The 20,472-nt window shown below is 41.6% G+C and overlaps 4 protein-coding genes across 5 annotated transcripts in view; 2 read left to right on the top strand and 2 right to left on the bottom strand.

The window, feature by feature from the left end:
• Window positions 1–5,290, top strand: part of cant1a (calcium activated nucleotidase 1a) — an 11,217-nt gene extending 5,927 nt beyond the window's left edge. The window contains exons 2-4 of the mRNA XM_077555904.1: window positions 2,260–2,931; window positions 3,397–3,600; window positions 3,694–5,290. Of these exons, the coding sequence (XP_077412030.1) occupies window positions 2,283–2,931; window positions 3,397–3,600; window positions 3,694–4,064 (1,224 nt within the window). The 5' untranslated portion in view covers window positions 2,260–2,282 and the 3' untranslated portion in view covers window positions 4,065–5,290. The remainder of the gene's footprint in view (window positions 1–2,259; window positions 2,932–3,396; window positions 3,601–3,693) is intronic.
• A 74-nt stretch (window positions 5,291–5,364) lies between these two features.
• On the top strand, window positions 5,365–10,792 carry LOC144042869 (galectin-3-binding protein A-like). Of its 2 annotated transcripts, XM_077555902.1 has the most exons (6): window positions 5,365–5,514; window positions 6,013–6,119; window positions 7,973–8,176; window positions 8,497–8,631; window positions 8,699–8,975; window positions 9,613–10,792. In XM_077555902.1, the coding sequence occupies exons 2-6, from the start codon at window positions 6,035–6,037 to the stop codon at window positions 10,694–10,696; spliced, it is 1,785 nt and encodes a 594-aa protein (XP_077412028.1). In that variant the 5' UTR covers window positions 5,365–5,514; window positions 6,013–6,034; the 3' UTR covers window positions 10,697–10,792. The 2 variants fall into 2 exon arrangements, with proteins under 2 accessions (XP_077412028.1, XP_077412029.1); XM_077555903.1 differs by lacking the exon at window positions 6,013–6,119 and having other exon boundaries at window positions 5,384–5,514.
• Window positions 10,793–11,507: 715 nt separating this feature from the next.
• LOC144042872 (metalloproteinase inhibitor 2-like) lies at window positions 11,508–15,457 on the bottom strand. Its single transcript, XM_077555907.1, has 5 exons — window positions 15,183–15,457; window positions 14,510–14,583; window positions 14,346–14,448; window positions 11,978–12,102; window positions 11,508–11,704 (listed from the first exon to the last, which is right to left on the bottom strand). The coding sequence occupies exons 1-5, from the start codon at window positions 15,310–15,312 to the stop codon at window positions 11,561–11,563; spliced, it is 576 nt and encodes a 191-aa protein (XP_077412033.1). The 5' UTR covers window positions 15,313–15,457; the 3' UTR covers window positions 11,508–11,560.
• A 1,640-nt stretch (window positions 15,458–17,097) lies between these two features.
• LOC144043949 (metalloproteinase inhibitor 2-like) lies at window positions 17,098–19,278 on the bottom strand. The gene is made up of 5 exons (XM_077558064.1): window positions 19,092–19,278; window positions 18,216–18,301; window positions 18,033–18,135; window positions 17,605–17,726; window positions 17,098–17,289 (listed from the first exon to the last, which is right to left on the bottom strand). The coding sequence occupies exons 1-5, from the start codon at window positions 19,243–19,245 to the stop codon at window positions 17,122–17,124; spliced, it is 633 nt and encodes a 210-aa protein (XP_077414190.1). The 5' UTR covers window positions 19,246–19,278; the 3' UTR covers window positions 17,098–17,121.
• Between the last annotated feature and the right edge of the window lie 1,194 nt (window positions 19,279–20,472).

Genomic DNA, 20,472 nt, shown 5'->3' with positions numbered 1-20,472 from the left:
AGTTCAAAGGACATACTCTCCTGTTCTGCTTTTTTGGGGGGCTTTTTTGGAGTGTTGAGAGAAGGTGTGGTTTGTTTTTGACTTGTCAAAGTTTGAATGCGTTAATTGCATTCACTTGCCGCCGGTCAACCTTGTACTTCCTGATCAACTTGTCTTTCAATACTAACCTCAACATCACATCTAAACTGAAGGGTGTGATCTTTAATCCAAGTGGGGAACCAAGTGTGAGTAGACGCTTTCGTTACCTATTGCAATAAATGAATATGACTTGGTTGTTATCTATGGGGAAGGTTAGGTCACGTTAAGATGAGATGACTGTTGCGCTTGAAACATGTTGTTTGTGTTATTAGCCGCTTGTCAATGTTGACCCTGAGTGTACCTACAAAGTCAGAGCAACTAGAATTTTATTCGACTTTCAGGTCCAAACAATGGCTTTCGTTTGTTTAATTTTGACTTGCCTAACTACTAGGGGTGTGAATTGCCTAGTACCTGGCGATTCGATTCGTATCACGATTCGATTCGATACCGATTAATCCCGATACGAATGTATAAATTGATTATTGCAATATTTTTATCTTTATTTTACTAAAAGTTAGAAAATACTAATCAGTAAACTTGTACATGTACACTGTAAGATTTGTATGAAAATGTATTTATTGATCTGAAAGTTCAGGCTTCTTACTGAGTCACTGCATTTAACAAACAGGTTGCAGTCTGTTTCATGTTTGAACAGCACTGAAATAAAATATTAAGGCTTAATGTTCCATTAATATAACATTCTTGCATCATGCTTAATATGTGAATCCTAACCTTAAGTAAGACGTTTTGTTGAATATTCCCATAAAAAGTTGATGTTTAAAAATTGATTCTGCGGCATATTGAATCGATGTGGCGATATATTGCCGAATCGATTTTTTCCAACACCCCTACTAACTAACAAATAGGTACTAGTTGCATAAGTTCTGCCAAGAATGTTGGCTATGTGCTAATATTGGGAAAAGATTACACACCAACTGCAGCAGTATGTAGCTGCCACTTGCACTTTTCAAAACATGGCCGCAAACTAGTGACGTTCCGTTGTTTTTTGGACCGATTGTGATACCCAGTCTTGCGGTATCGACATCCGCTACCTAGGTCTTTTTTTCTCAACATAAAAAAGTTGCCCTGCCATTGGTTAAGAGATTCAAGGGCCAATAGGATATCTTGGCTCGGCATGCAGTGAACACATCGCATCAATGAAAGTCGTGCACGGGCAAGACGCAAGATGCTGCATCCAAAGTCCAATATTAGTGTCAGAAATGATGGCATCGGCCGATTAGTACTCGCCGATGCCGATACAACTGTTTTAATGCAATATCGGGTATCAGAACAACACTATCGCCAACATTCTGAATGTTCACACTTTCTGATTAGGGCTGGCATTATGGCCTTAAAAGGATGACGACATGCTGTTTTTTTTTGTTTCTGTTTTTTTTTTTTCACTTCTGGCATTTCCTTTTTTTTTTCCTTTAAGTTTTTTTCCCCTGAGATTCCATTTCCTGTTTCCGTTTTGCAGCAATTAGCATTAGAATATAGCTAGGTTTCATTATTATTCACAAATCTAAATACGTCTTTGGGAGCATGGCAATATTTAAAATGGAATGTATTTATACGTTTTTGGGAGCAAATGATAACATTTTAATTAGTATTCAACAATTTAACTTAACAAAACGAGTTATCAAACTACTGTGTAACCTTGATTCAAGAATTGCATTTTTACTGTGACCAAACCTGTAATCCAAAACGTTGGAGAACAAATCAGTTAGGTAGGCTTACATTGTTTTTATTTTTATGTATCTATCCGTCCATCCAATCGATCTAATCGATCTCATCTCTAGTGGATTGGAACTGAGCCCTGCTGTGAATAGTGAAAAAAAGGAAATAATTGACACCCTGCCCAAAATATTTATAATTATCTCTGAATTAAACATAATCATCATCAAACTATCAACTCCCCAATTTTGATCATTTCTAATGAATTTTCCAACATACATGGAAACGCATGGAAATACATGGAAACGCTTTGTCATGTGTCACTTTGCATACTTCCTTTACAACAATTGCTTTTTTCCCATAAGCATTTGTGGATTGTTTGTAAAATAGCAACAACAACAAAAAGTGTGAGAAAACATGAAGGTATGACTTTGATTACAAAGCACGCCTCGGAAGTGGTTGACTGCAGTGTAAAGCCGCCTCCTTACTCGGACTCGTTTTCTTCAGGTCGCTCCCGGCTTTCGTCCCCTATGACTGCATCTGCAGCCTACGGCCGACTGGAGCACAATGAGCCGCCCATGACCGGTCTGCGCATCTCTGTCGGGGGTCTCCCCATGCTGGCGACCATGGCCAACGCCACCGACCCTCGCTTCCGCCTCAAGTGGCGGCCCATCGTGGTGGCGGCCGTCTCGCTGGCCGTGGTGCTGCTGCTCTTCATGCACTTAAGCGCGGGCCTGCACCCCCGCGTCTACGCCTCGGAGAGCTGGAGGGCGGACCACCACCAGCCGCCGCGGGCCGCCACCGGCTACAACGACACCTACCCGCTCAGCCCGGCCGAGCGCACGCCGCAGGGCATGCGCTACCGCATCGCCATCATCGCCGACCTGGACACGAACTCTCGTGGCGAGACGTCGCTGTCGTGGTTCAGCTACATGCGGCGCGGGTACCTCCTGGTGTCGCAGAGCGGCGACAGCGTGTCGGTGGAGTGGGACGCGGAAAGGACGATGCTGCAGAGCCACCTGGCCGAGAAGGGGCGGGGCATGGAGCTGTCGGAGCTGGTGGTGTTCAACGGGAAGCTGTACAGCGTCGACGACAGGACGGGCATCGTCTACGGCATCGACGGCAGCAAGGTGGTGCCTTGGCTCATCTTACCTGATGGCGATGGCAACGTGGCCAAAGGTTGGCGCTTTCTTTGCTTTTCCATTAGTGAGTGATTGTCTCTGTATCGTCGCTGTTGGGCAGAAACACCATGTCCGAATAGTCAGTTTCATATTTTGCCACAAATTCATACTATTGGTTTATTCCGACATTGCCTATTACCTTAACGCATTATCATGATACTATGGGGCCTGCCGCTGTGGATTGGGGATGCGCCGAAATGAAAATGAAAAATGCTTGGCTGAAAAGCGAAACGCAGAAGAAGAAAAAACGTAGGCGTGAGGGCCACGAGCAGCTTTGCACGGTCCACTTCCAACACGGTCAGCTGTAATGGAAACGCTCGACAACACCGCGCTGGCTTGGCACGGTGCGGTGCCGGCCGGGCTCCAGTGGAAATACTTTCCACCTATTTAACTGTTTAAGCAGCTCATCGTTTTATCTATTGCAATTCCGCTTTTTCCACAGTGTAATATCTTCTGCTGGCAGGTTTCAAAGCCGAGTGGTTGGCGGTGAAGGACGAGCACCTTTACGTGGGCGGTCTGGGCAAGGAGTGGACCACCACGTCGGGCGAGTTCGTCAACAACAACCCCGAGTGGGTGAAAGTGGTGGGCTTCCGTGGGGACGTGGAGCACCACAACTGGGTCCCGATGTACAAGTCGCTCAAGGAGGCCGCAGGAATTCAACCCCCAGGTCAGAAAGTTGCAAAAGTTCACTTCACTCTACTTACTGTAGGTCATCTCTCTTCTTTGAAAATCACATGTGATCCCCCCCACCCCTCCGTAGGTTACCTCATTCACGAATCGGCGGCGTGGAGCGACACGCTGCAGCGCTGGTTCTTCCTGCCGCGCCGCGCCAGCACGGAGCGCTACGAGGAAACGGCGGATGAGCGGCGTGGCACCAACCTGGTCCTGAGCTGCTCACCGGACTTCGCCGACATCACGGCGAGCCGGGTGGGCCCGCTCGATCTCACGCACGGCTTCTCCTCCTTTAAATTCGTGCCCAACACGGACGATCAGATCATCCTGGCGCTCAAGTCGGAGGAAGACGCAGGGAAGATCGCCACCTACATCACGGCGTTCACGCTGGACGGACGCATTCTGCTACCAGAGACGAAGATTGGCGACGTCAAATATGAAGGCTTGGAGTTCATCTAAAACTATTTATTATTCCTTCTTTTGATTTTCAATTGTTGACTTGTATACAGCTCTGGAAAAAATTGAGGCCACTGCAAAATGACCAGTTTTTGTAATTTTGTTATTCAGACGTTCATAGCACATCTGAGTAAAAGGAATAGTTTTGTTTTATTTCAGAAACAACTCACAGCAACTCCCAAACACGAACATGTTGAACTTGTCATTTTGAGAATTTATTTGTAGAAAATTTGTAATACCAAAAAAGGAGTTTTCTGTTTTGTTTTAAAGGGAGGTCTTAAGTTTTTCTTCCAGAGCTGTTTATCATCACCTTCCTAAAATAATGGGCCAAGTTTTTTTTTTACCTTTTTTTCTTAGAAAAAAACCCTCAGCCAAATATTAAATGTATATTTATTAATAATTTGATTTCTAGGGTACAAATGCTTAAAATGTCGATTTTCAGAGGTGATTTCAGACATTATATTAGAAAGGTGATCATTTTAATTGAACTCACAAAAAAGACAATCCCTATTTTTTTTTATGTCAAGCTCAGATCAAAAGTATAACAGGCAAAAACAGGCCAATGGTTTGAATTTGGTCTGGTTTATGTGATGCGGAAGTTTGGCCATTAGCATGTGCAAATATACATTAGCTTGTTAGCTGCCACAGTAAAAGCTCAAATGATGCAGCTATCCTCCTTTTACACTTACTCGTGTACTTACCACACTTTGAGAATCGTTGTTCAAGCTTAAACACAAAAACCAACCACCTTTACATGATTAACATCACTAGTGTTAGCCTATCATAGCGGTCCTGATGCCTATTTTTCCATTTTGTAGTCTTGATCTGAGTTTGAAATATGAAATCAAACAAAAATCTGGCATTTTATGCTTAAAAAAAAAAGGTTGTAACTAATCGGTCACTTATTCGTTTTTCGATTGAAAATGGAAAGGAGGACTAATACGTGGATTCATATTGAGTATGAGGAGTCGCTGCACTGTGCTTCTGTGTTGTTTACAATCTTGTCACTTTTGCCGCCTTGTTGTGATGCATCGACAACAATGCAGCAGCAGCTTAGCAAATCGTAGCAGTGGCGGGAGAGACCGCCGCTCCAGGACTGCACTGTCTTCCATTGAGAATGAATGTACAAGAAACTGATGATTATACGACTGTTTAGTTCTCCAGCACATACTGTACAGTCTTTAGTCCGCCATTAAACGTCGTCATTCTGGACACGGCGTTGCAATGTATTAACAAGCTCATTTGTCTTTCTGGGGTCACGTTCTGAGTGTTTCTCTTTCTTAGGAAACGAAACTATGTCCTTGAGACTTGTTTGCGCAGGCAACAGTTGTGCAACATCCTTTTTTCCAGCCAAGAGAAACTTGAGGAAAGCTGCAGTGAGCTGCTGTTGCGGACGTTGGGAAGGAGAAGCACAGAAGTTCACTCTGAAGATACAAGACACACACGGGAGCAGGTAATATGATTTTAAATAACGTACCATTTGCCAGCCGTGGGGAAATCAAGTCACACGACACAGTGGCCAATTAGTACCTTGGACTTGCTTGGCTACATTTAAATTTGAAAATCGACATTTTAGTGTCATTTGTTCTTGAAAGTAGTTTTTTTTCTCCGAGTGTGTAGTGTGCACAACAAACCTGTCAAGCCTCTACCATACTTAGACAATTGTAGTCTGACCAGAACCATCCGAGCTAGTTTTTTGAGACCAAGGTAATGAAGCCCGCTTGACCGGAAAAGCTGAATTCATTCAACGCTATGAAAACACCCCCCAGTGGCCCCCATACATTTGAAATGTGAGAGATTGAGTGAAGTAACTACAGCGCGACTGCTTCACCTTGCTTGAGTTTTGCCACAGTAGCTATAATTTGTTATTCAATTGAATGTTTTATAACATGATAATAAGTTTTGTTGTCACTCTTAAGATTTTTCTCTTGGTATCGCTTTTCTGTATTAGATTTCTACACTAAGGATCGAAAATGCTGCCGCGTCGAAACTTCCCCACTCTGCGGATTCTGCTGCTTTTCAGCATCTCTGCAAGTGCTTTTGACTTTGACTTCCTCAGTAAGTTGAACCAAACAAATGCACAGCTTGTGTATTGCAACCCCATCGGTGCTGGAATTTGATACTGATGTTAGTTTTGGCAATGATCGATATCAGTGTCATGAAATAAGTGCTTGATTTTCAGAAGGATGGCAGAGAGGCAATAGACCATGTGAATGTATTTTTAGGCCAAAAATAATGACGTTGGTAACATTTGTTTAAAACAAACAAAAAAAAAACTCTTTAAGATGTAAAGAGTAAGAGCTGCAGAAATGGACAGAGGAAAAACGAGATCAACACACCAGGACAAGTCAAGATGTATGCGTAGACCGTGAGCAATAAATGCACGGTATGCCATTATGTTAATAAAATGACCACACACAAATCCCTTAAAAAGTAACGTACTTTACTAGCTAGTAAGTTACTTGTTTTAAAAGTTACTTTACTGATTACATATTTTTTTAAAGTAACTAAATGGCTTTTATTAGTTATTTTCAGCAAATGCCAATAACCCGACTTAACATAAAAATGGCGGCTGGTTTTGCCAATACTTTATTGGTAGTGCATTTTTACTGGAATCATTAAGGATAAAGTGTTATTTACAAAATTAAAAATAATAAATTTTTGACTTAACATATTTTTTGTGTAAAAAATATCAAATAATAATTATATTATATATAATTAAAAAAAAATCATTCTTGATTTCAATGAGGAGGACAAATAACACTATAAATAAAGTAAAATAACACGATTTGAAGTAGGTGTGACTGTGCAATAAATGCAGCCTTCGACCTTTTATCAAGAGTCATAATTTAAAATAAAAACATAATTGGTTTTAATTATAAGACTGTAAAAAGTGAAATGACTTAAAATAACATAATTATAGTTTAACTCTTGATAAAACAGGGCCCGTAATATGGAAATAAAAGTTTGTCTGAAGAACAATTCTGCCATACCTAAACAGAGTTGCAGAGGTGACAACAGACCCCAAAATGACCGAGACAAGTTGCCCCAAACTGCCATGTTGGCTAATACTTTCTCTAGTTTAAAGTTAGCTTAAAAGAGAGCAGTGACTGAGGCACGGCAAGTTGCCTTAATCTCTCCTCTAACGAGACCACATGATTTGCTGCTAGAATTTGTCTATATACGACGCCTGTTTCAAAATATATGAAGTTGAAACATTTTACTTTGGGTTTTGCAAAACAGATAACTGGCACTCATCTCAGCTCACAATGTGCTGTTCTCTTCTCAGACTGTACACAACCCCTGACCGTTTATACGAACAAAACTAGTATTCCACATTTTCGTTTCGCCCTCTGGTGGAGAAGGAAAATACCATTTTTATCTTTACCTGTCACAAACTCAACACAAGGACTGTATTTCCAGTTTGAAAACACGAACGTCGCTACTTCCTGCCTTGGTCTGTAGTACACATGAGACGTCAACGTGCTGAAAATGTTCACTTGCCACTGTTGTCAAAGATAGACGATGAAGATTGACACTCTACAGCGGTACATTTTGCCACCTATGTTTTGTCACAAAGTAACACATGGAGATGTAACTTAAATTAGAGTAGGCCATTATGTTAGATATACTGTAGTAACGCGTTAAATTAATAATTATCCGAAATGGCAGCTATTCATGAGTTATGCGTTATTGGCATCACTGACTAATTCGTAGTTCGTAAGAAAAAGTAAGGCACAAAACAGCGGTCATGAAAATATATTTTATTACATGAACAATTGTAATTAATATTATTATTATTTTTTTTTTTAAGTTATCAATGTTGATGATAGTTGTGCAGTATTTACTTGATCTTGCAGTGCACCGCCTAATGCAACTGTCTGAAGATGTCTACCAAATGTGCTTAACAGATCAAACTCCAGTGGCTCGTGAAGGCGCCATGAGACTCTCCGGCTCTGAGAGCCCCTGGGAGGGTCGCGTGGAGGTCTACCACGATGGTCAGTGGGGAACCGTGTGCGATGATGGCTGGGACATGGCAGAGGCTCAAGTGGTGTGTCGACAACTCGACTTCCCCGGAGCCAAATCAGTTGTCATTGGGAAGAACTATGGACAAGGTACTGTAGTGTAATTCCTTTATTTGTCCACCAGAAGGGGAAGTAAATCAAGTCTCTGGTATTGAACAACGAGCCCCACATCCATACATCCATTTTCTTAACCGTTTATTCCTCACAAGGGTTTGGGGGCGAGCCCACAGATTGAAAAGAAAAAAACAACTTATTTTTAAATTGCTGCACGCTTCATAAATTTTACAACTGTTTTAGAAGGTCTGAAAAAAAGAAAACACGTCAAATGCAAGTCTCATATACGACGATATTTGAGAAATGTACTGCACTGCAATCCTCCTTTCTTGTCACACATGATCTGCTCACCGTAGCATCAGGTCCTATTTGGCTGGATGACATCAAATGTGACGGCACAGAAAAGAGTCTGCTTGCTTGCAGTATGGCGAACTGGGGAGTAACCGACTGCACCCACAAAGAGGACGTCGGCGTTATCTGTCAATCATCAAGTAAGAATTTGTGAGAATTAAAAAAAAAAGAAAAGCTCTGGTCACTAATTGCTCTCCGTGATTCCAGATGACACAAATGGAACCATCTGGAATTTCTCACATTCGCTTGACCACAGTATCAGCCTGTCAGATGATCTGGGCAGCCTGTTCGACAGTGGAAGAGGTTGCGACTTCCTGATTGTGGTCCAAAGCGCCACGGGTAACAAAGGTGACAAGGAGACCCTGGCGAGCACCATTTGTGCGCACCAAGTCATCCTCTCACAATTCCCCCACTTCAACATGTCGGAGGGGGTGATGGTCAACGTTAGCCTGGCTTGTCAGCCTTATGTCAACTCCTTTGTTAGGTACACTAAACCCCACCGCAAATTCCCAATTCAACTTCATGCAGTTGTGCCTTGTGATATGAGTGACCCGACATAGTTTTTTAAGATACGAGCTGTCGCTTGGCCAATGTTTTTACTTTGACTTGGAATAGGGCGCTTTATGGTGGCAGTGAACTCAACACAATTCACATTGTCAATAAGCACCACTTTGGCAAATAGTGAACAGTTCTTTCCAAAATGTGGCCTCAAACTGTTTGAAACTGCACTTCAATTAGGAGTAGTAATAAACTAGACAGAAATCAAGGAGAATTACAACATTGTCTCGTTAAAGCAACCACCTGCTTAGCCTTTGTCTGCTAACTCAATGCTAACACTCAATAGCATGTAGAGGAGTTGAGACGAGTCAACAGTAACCGTTTGTCTGTTTGGCTTATACTGCCCCCAAGTGGCAATTACGGGCACACCAGAAAGAGTAGCACAAAAAGTTTATAATTTTATGCCATTACTGTATGTTTTTGTTGTTGTGTCTCCTCATTCAATGAACAGAACAAATTCAACTTGTATCTCAAGGCACCACTGTAGCCTACCTTGAAACAAATGTGTTACTAATAGGTTTGTTCCCCAAAAATGAATGTTTTGTTTTTTTCCCCCCTTGAAGATACCTATACACCCGCAAAATGGACGTGAGCGTCTCCTCTGCACAATGCCTCCACCAGATGGCGTCCCATTTTGAGCTGAAGCAACTGAGAGACGTCATAGGTCGCCTGTTCACCCAAATCCTCCCAGATGATTCTTCTTTTCAAACCCAGTTGTCGCTCCTTCAGTATGCCACACAAAATGGAGACCACATCCTGCGGGAGAACTGCATGCAGTATCTGGCCTGGAATTTCCACAAGCTTACTCAGTCCCCGTCTTGGCTCAGCCTCTCCTGGGAAGTCCTCGAGGTGCTCCTGTCCCGTTCGGATCTGGTGGTGCCAGATGAATATTTTGTGCTTCAGACCGTGGAGAGCCTGATAGAGGAGACGGGCAACGGGTCCACGTTGGAAGCCCAGGCTGAGCTACTTGGCCGCGTCCGCTTCCCGATGATCCCTGCGGAGAAGCTGTACGAGCTGGAGGTTAACTCCTCCCTTTATGCCATTCATAAGAACGTGTATCAGGAGAAGATGTTGAAAGCGTTGCAGTTTAACGTGCTGCTCTTCAGCGAGTTTGCCTCTCGCCCAAATTTCAGCCGAGATGAGCAGTACCGGCCCAGGATGTATACCGCCGAGCCGTGGAGCGTGATGATTAACGCTATAAGAAAACCAACTGGACATGGATATGGAAATTTACGCAGAAGGGGAAATCCGCACTTCGGTATGTACATGCCATATGAAATTCCAATGCAAGAAACTTTATCCGAAATCTTCAGCACACGTCGCCACGGAAGCATGCTTTTTAATAAGGTCGACCTTGTGAATTGGGAGGCGTTAATCTTCAAGACCCAAAGTGGGTGTTCTGCTCGAGGTTGGATTTGTGAGTCGATCCCGGCAGCGGGGCTAGTTCGCCAAAACTACATCCATCAAGACAACATCGTCTACCGTAACCAGCTCATCGTCATGTGTCAGGATAAGTACGTGTGTCAGGTTCAGCAGTTCAAGAATGACATGGCGTACGTTGCCGTCAACGGGACCAAAGTTCCGGCCTACCCGTGTCCCGATGAAAAGTACGTGTACCGCTTTGTCGTGAGACCAGAGTACATCTGAAGCGTACAAGGATGATCACACTCCCACCCCCACATTAGCGCCCAACATTGGCCTGTCCTTTTTTTTTTTTTTAAATCAATAAACAAATGGCATTCCTGTGTTGTCTATTTTTCGATAACTGTGTTCAAGGATTTTCTGTGCTGTATGTAATGTAACCACTAGCTAAAACGTTTTTATTTTTATTTTACGACATGCACTGGTGTGGTGAGTGACTCGACTTTGGGCTTTGATGATACGAGCCGTCAATCGGACAGAATTATTATTTTTGCTTTGATTTGCAAGTGCAAACTTGAGATATGAACACAGTTTGTTGTTGCTCAACTCACTTCACAACAAGCTATAGATCAAAACACTTGTGTACATCTATCCTTCCTTTAGTCTTTTGAGGTCTCCCTAATTTTTTGTAATTTAGATGTTTCTGGGGTTGGTGAAAGACTGGTTGGTAACCCGGTGGATGGTAGGTGATGTCTGGTCGGTGCTGAATTTCACTTTCCTTGATCCTTCCTCGGGTCTCCTGACAACTTCACACCTCTGAAGTATTTGGTTTCGGTGAACGGTATGGGATTTTTAATAGGTTTTAGGTGAATTAATGAGCACACACACCTGCACATACAAAAAAAGAAAACAGTCACAAGAGTGGCTTGTCACCTACAGGTTATCAAAAAAGAAAAACTTCAATTTCTCCCCCACCCCCCCAAAAAATGACATAAGTTAGGATGCCAGCTCACGTTGGCTCAAAGTGTATGTATACGTTCCCTTAGTACAAAATTGTGCGAAAGTACAGAATTGTCACCATATAATACACACTGCATTGATTTTTCTTGTGTCTTTTATTTTTATTATTATTATTATTGTCACGTGGTGTTAGGAGCCCCCTCTGTACCAAGCACATGAGCCGTCGCTTCTCTTGAGGCAAGCAAAGTGTTTGTACACCTTCTCCATCAGAAAGTCTGCCCACAAGCACTCGGCCGGGCTGCTGCCGCACGGGGCGGACGTGCAATGTGTGATCTGCAGGCGCCAGGACAGCAATTTAACCAACACTGTAACATGACTAATCAGAAGCCAATATTTGTTAGTCAATACTGCACACATTTCACCACATGTGATACATCCCCACACTTAATTCAGAGATTGACTTGCATCAAGTGCTGCCATTTTGGTTAGCAAAAGAACAAACTATGTGTTTAATTTGATCAATCAGACAAGTGACTGAGACTACATTAATTAGTGACCATTACTGAATACATCCCCCAATCTCAAATTCATGCTCGGCTCTCCTACCTTGCAGTCGCAGCCAGTTTGATAATGCTTTAGCAGACCTTTCTTTTGCATGGAGGTCAAGTCCTCCCACGGCTGAAGGAAGTCGCACATGGTGACGTACAGCGTATTGTTGGAATCCTGTCTGCCTGTAATGGCGGAAGATAACAGGAGAGGTAATGAGGGGACACTTGGTAAAATCTAAAGTGCGCCTGTAAAATTGACTCTCAAAAGAACAAAAAAAAAAACTGTCATAGGCAGTAAAGAATGTTATAAAACGGTGTGCAGATGGAGCACGAGCTTGCCCATATTTGGTGCTACATATAAAAAAAATGAGGCTCTTAACTCTTTCACTGCCACTGACGTTAAAAGACGTCAAGTAAAAACCTACGGAGGGCCGCCAATGACGTTAAGACGTCATCCAATTTTTTAAAAAAAAATTTGGGGAAACGGGTAGAGGGAACCCTTCCGCATCTGTGGTGAAAGTTTCCAGCAAGTCTGTTGTGCCTAATGACTATTTTTGGCCCCTAGAGGGAAGCGATGACTCTCTTGACAAGATTGGGTGGGCGTCAGTAGAAGACGTGAGGCGGGGCTAGAGTGTTGAGGGGACATTGGCTGAAGAAGCCATAATGGCGGCCGATTGCAAGCAGCTCACGGTCGAGCCGTTTTTTTCAAAGACATCGACCAACGATAAAGAGCACATTGATAAAGACGATGATCATCATCGATGATGATGATGGTGGTGACTCCGAGGTTGACGGCGAAGTTGGAAGTGCTGACGCGGCGGCTATGACGACGTTATAAAGGTTCACGGGCTAGCGATGCTGACACCGGAAAACACGGAGCACAACGCTCAGGCGGACGACGAAGAGTGCCCCGAGTCCAATGCATAGTCATCGGAGGAGTGTGTACAGTCTGCTACTTGCTATTTATTCCCCGGAAAAAAAGGCCGTCAAGAAAGTGTAACGTCTGCACGCGAAACGGACAAAGCGAAAGTGAAACTAATCTGTTGTGTGAATCCTGCTCCCTCTCCTTGCACGCAGGAGAGCGTTACAAAAAGAAAAACTGTATTTGAAACATCCACATAATTGTAAATAGTACCACAGTTGCAAATTATAAATTGTTTTGTCAAATTGTTACACTGTTGAACGGAAATAAACGTATTTTGCAAACTTAAAAACACTTTTTCATTGTTGGTGAAAGCGTTTTACAGAAGTAAAGCACTATTTAGGTGTTTGTGGCATCATTCATGGACAAAAAGAAGTGTACAATTCACAAGAGTGCATGAAATAACATCGTTTCACAAAAAGCTTGTTTTCTCCGCTTTTTGTTTCAAAACAGAGAATTTCGGTGAAAGTAACCATTTTCTATTGTTGATTACTGAAGAATGGAATAAGGTAGAAACACACTTTTTTTCCTGATGAAAGATGAGAGTCCAATCTTTCATTTGGTAGTATGTGTGTTTCCATCGTCCAAACAACATGTTCTGTGGACCTTGAAAGAACAGTCAAAATGCTTAAATCGGCTGGCACTGGCGACATCCCGTTCTGAAAACGTCTGGCAGTGAAAGAGTTAATGAAATGGACTTCTGTTATCGGATGCTGTGGGCGTGCCAACGCGCTGAAAAACGCGTCACACTAAAATCCAGCTGTCACCTCAATGTTAATGTCTGCTGCCGTCTTTGATTAACTGTTCAGGTTCCCTGAAGTGTCTGTTGTGTGGACCCACACACAGCTGAAGGCAGTGGCACATAGCAAGCTAGCTAGTAGGCTTGTGCCCCAAAAAAAAAACAATTCTCATAAGGATCGCGATTCTCATTTAAAATCGATTTCATTTCTATTATTTTATACTGTCTTGCCCTCGTTTGCGTGTGCCTTTACTGGAAGCACTGTTTATGTTGTACACAATTTGGCCACTTAGGGGCAGTGTGGTTCTGCTTGTTCTGATATACTGTTAAGTTGTAGCCACATAACAGCAAAATGTCATGATCAAGTTATTCCAATAAAAGTTTTTTTTTTTTTTTTGCAGTGTAGGATGTTAAGATGCTTCTCTGTATACATTCCTAAAGCGTTTTGTATGAATAGTCGTTCTTTTGAGTGATAAAAGTGCCACGAGTAGCGCGCTAATTAGCATTAGCGAGTCAGACTGGAGTAGATCATGACAATTGTTTGCATATCTATGAATTGAAGCAGAAATCATTGTCAATCAAATATTTTTTAATCTAAAATCATTCTGAATCGAATCATGGACGCAAAATTCTGAATCGAATCATGAGACAGTCAAAGATTCCCAGCCCCATTAGCTAGCAGGCCTCACGCCGCGCCACCGCCACATATGGGTTAAGACAGAATCACTTTAGCCCAAATAAACAGAAGCTGCAATAAATACACACCTATGATGAGATATTCTGTGCCATTGGCCAAATTAACACCACATGCTGCAGAGTTGGGTGCAGTGTAGATGGAATCAAAATTCTTGTTAGGGCCCTTGAACATCTGGAAAATAAATAAGTTAGACATATGTCGAATTTGCATGCAGAAATTATACGAGTCGTACCTTGAGCTGTTTGATGTCATACGTAATATGATGGGAGGTACAGCGAGACTTCCCAACCACCTTCACCTTGATAGCTAGAAAGAAGATATATAGATGATAGACATTAAAACAAATACATTTAAAACAAAACAACAACAACACTACACGACTCATTTTGCAACCAGGCTTTTCCTGTTTTTTAAACAAATTAGACAGGAAATGGACCAAAAATGGCATCACCTAAAATAATCCTTGAAGTAACCTTGTCATCCAGGAGAAGTTGCTTGCTTTAAAAAGTTTGCTAAAATATGTTCTTAATGCTCAAAATGAATTCAAGTTACTTTGTCAGCCATTTTGTCACAAACTAGACGAGTGCCTTAATTAACGTCATTAGCAACACCTGCAGTTGTTTTCTAAGCCAAGCATCCTCACTGGAGTTGATTTATTTTTTAAAGTACTTTTTATAAATAAATATTTTTAAACATAGTGTGTGAAAGAAAAGTCGTAGTTAAGATAATTTGGCCTAAATAAAACCAAGTAAAAACAAAACAAAAAGAAACAGTCTGATGTCATTAGGGGAAAAAAATAAAATTAAAAATTAAAAAAAAGACTAGACTTGCTAACAATGTAAATTTCAGAAAAGTTAAACTGACCACATGAAGCCCCAAAGAACTTCAAGTCCCATTCCACTTACCGACGTCCATTTGGCAAAAGGCCTGCTGCGGATGCCTCGCAAAACAGCTGCAGGCTTGTGCTTCTTGCTGGAGCCGCCACAGGCAAAGCAGCACCACGGGCAGCATGAAACTCTTTCCCATCCAGCTCATTGTTGCACCTCAGGCCGACAAAATCTAATTCGTTAAGCAAACAACAGCAAAAAGAAAAACTGAGTCGAAATCGAAGGTTTGCGTTGTGTGGAAGGGGAGCTGTGCTCTGTGCAAAGGACTGGTTGCTGTTGCTGAAACTACACCTTGATGAGGGCCTATTTATGGCTGTAGAATCCGCCCACGAGTGACGTCACTTCACCTGCGCACGCTAATGACTGTTTGCACACACAGCCAAGTTATATAAAAACAATTTAAAAAAAATAAAAACTTATTGCTGGCACCCGACTGGTAAATTGGATGATGAGGATTTCTGATTCCCGACATATATGGCGAGGACTTCCAGTTGTGTCGTTGGACCAACATCAGCCGTCTCTCGGGACCCCTTCAGCAATTATTCGGGTGTCCTGTTGTGGCATTTCGGACTCCAGTGTAGAGCTGCTGCTAGCTAGAATATATTTTGATATTGGATATCCGACTGGAAATTGTTATAATTTCCAGTAGGATATCCAATAATAATAATAATAATAAAAAATTGCTCCTTAAATTTAAAGTGTGCATAGCAGCAAACTGGATTTTCTTCTTGAGAAAAAGTGAGATTTTGGGCTATGAGACAAAATGACGTAATTTTGCGGACTAAAAGAGCACATTTGAGAAAGCCTGGTTAAATGCTGATCATTAACTGGACTATCAGTAAGAGCGGCAACTGTGTCAGGCTGTCAGCATCAAAGTGTGTAGTCATTTTTGCCTTTTAAAATGCCTTTGAAAAGAAGTCTGGGCAAACTCGGTCCTTGAGGTCCGGAGTCCTGCAAGTTTGGGATGTTTCCCTCCAACACAGCTGATATATGATCAGCTCATCAGCAAGCTCTGCATAAGCCTGATAACGATCCTGTTGATTGGAATCAGCTTGTGTTGGAAGAGGGTTTTCCCGCCCCTGACTTAGGAGATGCACAGATGGACAGATATAAAAGGAATACAATACTGTGTAAAAGTTAAAGTCATCATTAGATTTCAAGTGTTATTTTCGTCAGTATTTTAATATGGTACACAAACACACACAAAAAAATATATACGTACACATTGTCTACAACATAGGTGTCAAACTCCGGTCCTGGAGGGCCAAAGTCCTGGTTATTTTTTTAAAATCCAATAAGTGATGGAAGCTAAATATTTTATTCACATGCCATTTGAGAGACAATGATTGGATTTTCTTTAAAAAGAAATAAAGTTCTGTAGATTGTGTCCAGTACAAAAGCACTCTTGCAATCTGTTGAGATTCCTCATTAACCATGGCAACATCTCAGCTGGAATTCCATAACTCCTAAAAAATTTTATTTTATTTTTTTAAGTTTTAATTACTATGAAGAAAATATCCCATCACTCTTGGTTTTTTTTGGATTGTTAAAAATGGTGATTTTTGTGTGTCACACTCTCCAAGTTAAGATGGTTGTGATAACCAGTATTATTGTTACCCTTTCACATTTCATCTGTCCAAAGTTGTTTTGTATAAGGAATTGCTAAACTGCAGAAAAGCAGTTCAAATAGACGATTTATGAAGCATAAAGTTAAAAGGGAGCATTGTGTGCATATTACAAGGGAGTAAATGTCCCTATAAAGTTACATTTATCCTCCCAATCACTCATGTATCAACCGATTTTGATTATGGGATGTGAAATTACTCTGAAAATTAAGAGCAGTAGCCAGAAAGTGTTGCAGCCAATGGCTTTACTTTAAGCACAAGTTAAAGTGTGTTTAGTCAGAAAGTCACCACAGGGGAAAAAACAAAAACATTTTTTGGTTGCATTTTATTTGTTAATGGCCTTTGACTTTCATGGAATTGTCCTTTTTGTACCAGGAACAAGAACCGTTTCCCTTCTTGAAGCAAGCATAGTGCTGGTACAACTTCTCCATCAGAATGTTGGTCCAAAAGCATTCCGTCGGGCTGCTCATGGCACATGTGGAGCTGGGGCATCGTGTGATCTGCAGGTTAGGGTTACACAGGGGATTTAGTGGACATGTTCACATCTATGCATGAGTTAAAGGGGAACTCAATGCCCCACCAGTCTAAACATGGTGTGCTGATTAATATTGCATTTATGGAATACAAATTGGGCAGATTACTCCATCCATTTAACAATCTCAGGGCACTGCCATCTTGTCCTGAGTCATCCTCCGCTGTCAACTAATTGATTGCCTTCGGGCTGGCATTGTGAACAAACCCAGGAAACGGATGAGCTAAATCGTTATTCCATGAAAACAAATTGCGCATGTTAAATCCATCCCTTGCTTTGCTACCTTGCAATTGCAGCCCATCTCATAGCACTTCAACAGCTTCTTTTGCGAGGCACTAAAGTCATCCCATGGCTTAAGGAAGTCGCATGATGTGATGTGCAACGAGCCGTCCGAGTTCAGTCCGGCTGGAACAAGAGAAAAATGACATGGGGGGGGGGGGTTAATGAAAACTTGACAGCATTGGTACGATGTTGAAAAGTTTCATAGGATTGCAGTAAAGGAATTTTTTTTTTTTTATAACTTGTGATTTCAATCTATTTTTGTCAAAAACAAGTCCAATTAATTAGTTGAGTTCCAGTGGTAAGCTAGTTTACATATGCAAAACAGGTTAATTATTTTATTTTTTTAACATACAACATTGATTTTGCTATGAGAGGCCGTTTGACCACAGACCAGATTGTTTTCATTTGGGATTTTTTTTTCTTAAATACCCATAAATAGATATTTAATGCCAGTGGTCAGAGTAACGCCACATGCAGCAGAACTGGATGCCGTGTAGATGGCATCGAAATTCTTTTTCGGGCCCTTGAACATCTGAAAGAAAACACACAAAAACATGATTGTTTTATGGCCAATTTGCATACATGCAGATACATGAACGTAGTAAACCTTACCTTTGTCTGTTTGATGACATACTTAATTGGTTTGAGACCAACTTCACCCGGTGCGCTAGTCATGCTGACAACCTTCGCCTTGATGACTAGAAAGACAGAATGACATCTTAAAGATTTATCTATGAAGGGTTTTTGAGGCCAGAATTAAAGACATTGGATTTCAATACTTTCATCTCCTTACTTGAATTTTAACAATACTCGTAAAATACTGGGTCAATGCACAGAATGTGCCAAAAAAAAAAAAAAATCCAACATAAAGCCTCTTTCAAGTCATGTTTTTTTCCAAGTAGATGGGAAACTGATTGAGGGAAGAAAAAGAAAAAAGTTAAAGTACTCCAGTTTCTTAAGGGGTGGGGGGCACTTCAACCCCTGGGCGTTATTTTATTTTGAAATGGCTTGGTCAGAACCAACAAAAAGCTAAAAAAAAAAAAAAAAAAAATGCATGTTTAGTTATGAACTACTTTAGAACATGATTTGAAATGGCACAGTAAAAGATAAGCTTGCCTTAGTCATGATCAACACCTGCTACTCCAAGGGAACTTGCCATTTATAATCAAGACTAAAGTCATTGCCAAAAACTGGACTGGAGCTGAAGATGAAGCAACTTAGCATAGTAAAAGTAAAAGTTTTGATTTTGTCATTAGCAAAACCTGTGCTTTTGCCTCTCCTCAACATGGCCACTTCACACACAAAAACAATTTAGAAGTATCCTTCACAGCTATATATTTTTATTTTTTTTTTAAATAAGTACACTTGCACATGAGGGGGTCATGTTACAAAGTTATACAGGCACCCTTAAACCACAACACTGCAAACAAACTAGCACAAATACAGCATTGGGAGAAAAAAAAAAAAAAGCACTGTGTTTGAACTTACCAACGTCTGCTTGACAAAACACCTGCTGCGGATGCCTTGGTGCACATCTGCAGGCTTGAGCGCCTTCCTGGAGAAGCCACAAACACAGCAGGACCAGGGGTAGCATGAAGACCTTCATCATTGGTTGCTGTGGCCAACAGGAGTAGGTTGCCATTCCAGAAGAGGAACTCTATTGCGTGACATTAGCTGATGGGGGGGCGGTTTTATAGCTACAAATCCGCCCATGCGACATTACTTGCACACACCTGTTGCCACTTGACATAACGGGTTGTTTTCCCCCTCCCCCTTTTCTCGTCAGTGTCCGTGTGTATCTCGAATAATTGACTGGCCTGCAGTGACATCTGAGCCTAGGGGTTCTCAAACTGGGGGTCTCTGGAAACCCCCAGGATCAGCGAGGGTTTCAAAGTGGGGTTTTAAACTAGGATTGTTTTTTTTTTTAAATAGACAGTTGACTTGTAATTGCCTACCCGAGCCACGAGATAGCACCAAAGCACTGCTAATGGCCTCAACTTTAAACGGTTGGGAGTTCCTTGCCACCAGACTGTGTAAAAGTACCACTAGCCCAGCTAGTATGCTGGTGCGTTACCATGACGACTGACGGCGGTATGTGGGGGCTGACGTCATGTTGCTTCTTTTCACGACAAGCTGTTCGACGTCAAGCGTCCTAAATTTGAACCATTAGCTTGCAGTTACGAACACAAAACGGCTTAATGGCCTGTAATCACTGTTTGAAAATGTGGAGAAGGATTAATTCAAGTCATGGCAGATAAATGCAGTGGATTATTTCAAAATGTCAGTTTAGCCGAGTCAAGAGCTGGCGCCACCTGCGGATTCGTGCTTATGTTGCATCTTTACTTAACTCATGCGTGTGCAGACCTGTCACCTGTGCCGAGAAGAAAAATTAAACCAACAAACCAGTTTTTATTGGACAACTATATTGAAACATCTTGTGTTTTTGTTATGTCAGCACACTCACACCCCAGTTATACAGTGCAAATGCACAATATTGCAAATTGTGCTGCTCATAATTGTTTTTTCTTACATATTATTCCAAATAAGGTTGTCAAAATGAGAAATATCTCTCTAGTATTTTAGTTTTTCATTTTCAAGTATAGACTTGCACAATTAATTAATATTACCATCAGAGTCCGTGGCTCGGCCCAATTCAGGGCTGACCACACATACAGTATGCACGATTAGGCTTATTTCCGATTGTAAATATTGAACAGGCATTTTTCCGAGCAGAAAGCACACTCTCAGGATTGTTTAATATGTGTGTTTAGTATGCTCGTCACAGGCAAAAGCAATACAATCCGCCATTTGTTTTCACTTAAAGGAAGCATTTGCATTGTGTTACATTGAGGAGGTATCAGAAATGCCC

This window comes from Vanacampus margaritifer, chromosome 2 (genome assembly GCF_051991255.1).
Source record: "Vanacampus margaritifer isolate UIUO_Vmar chromosome 2, RoL_Vmar_1.0, whole genome shotgun sequence".
NCBI classification, from domain to species: Eukaryota; Metazoa; Chordata; class Actinopteri; order Syngnathiformes; family Syngnathidae; genus Vanacampus; species Vanacampus margaritifer.
The sequence above is the reverse complement of the archived record's forward strand: the minus strand, read 5'-3'. Positions and strand labels throughout refer to the sequence as shown.

What these genes read in the sequence shown, in the direction of transcription:
- LOC144042872 (XM_077555907.1), bottom strand. Translation starts at nt 15,312, where the DNA reads ATGAGCTGGATGGGAAAGAGTTTCATGCTGCCCGTGGTGCTGCTTTGC. An exon ending in CTTTTGCCAAATGGACGTCG is followed by an intron (nt 14,584 to 15,182) that starts GTAAGTGGAATG and finishes TCTTCTTTCTAG; the next exon opens with CTATCAAGGTGAAGGTGGTT. An exon ending in AAACTGGCTGCGACTGCAAG is followed by an intron (nt 11,705 to 11,977) that starts GTAGGAGAGCCG and finishes TGGCGCCTGCAG; the next exon opens with ATCACACATTGCACGTCCGC.
- LOC144043949 (XM_077558064.1), bottom strand. Translation starts at nt 19,245, where the DNA reads ATGGCAACCTACTCCTGTTGGCCACAGCAACCAATGATGAAGGTCTTC. An exon ending in ATGTCATCAAACAGACAAAG is followed by an intron (nt 18,136 to 18,215) that starts GTAAGGTTTACT and finishes GTTTTCTTTCAG; the next exon opens with ATGTTCAAGGGCCCGAAAAA. An exon ending in CATTAAATATCTATTTATGG is followed by an intron (nt 17,727 to 18,032) that starts GTATTTAAGAAA and finishes CTCTTGTTCCAG; the next exon opens with CCGGACTGAACTCGGACGGC.
- LOC144042869 (XM_077555902.1), top strand. Translation starts at nt 6,035, where the DNA reads ATGCTGCCGCGTCGAAACTTCCCCACTCTGCGGATTCTGCTGCTTTTC. An exon ending in TTTTGACTTTGACTTCCTCA is followed by an intron (nt 6,120 to 7,972) that starts GTAAGTTGAACC and finishes TGTGCTTAACAG; the next exon opens with ATCAAACTCCAGTGGCTCGT. An exon ending in TATGTCAACTCCTTTGTTAG is followed by an intron (nt 8,976 to 9,612) that starts GTACACTAAACC and finishes CCCCCCTTGAAG; the next exon opens with ATACCTATACACCCGCAAAA.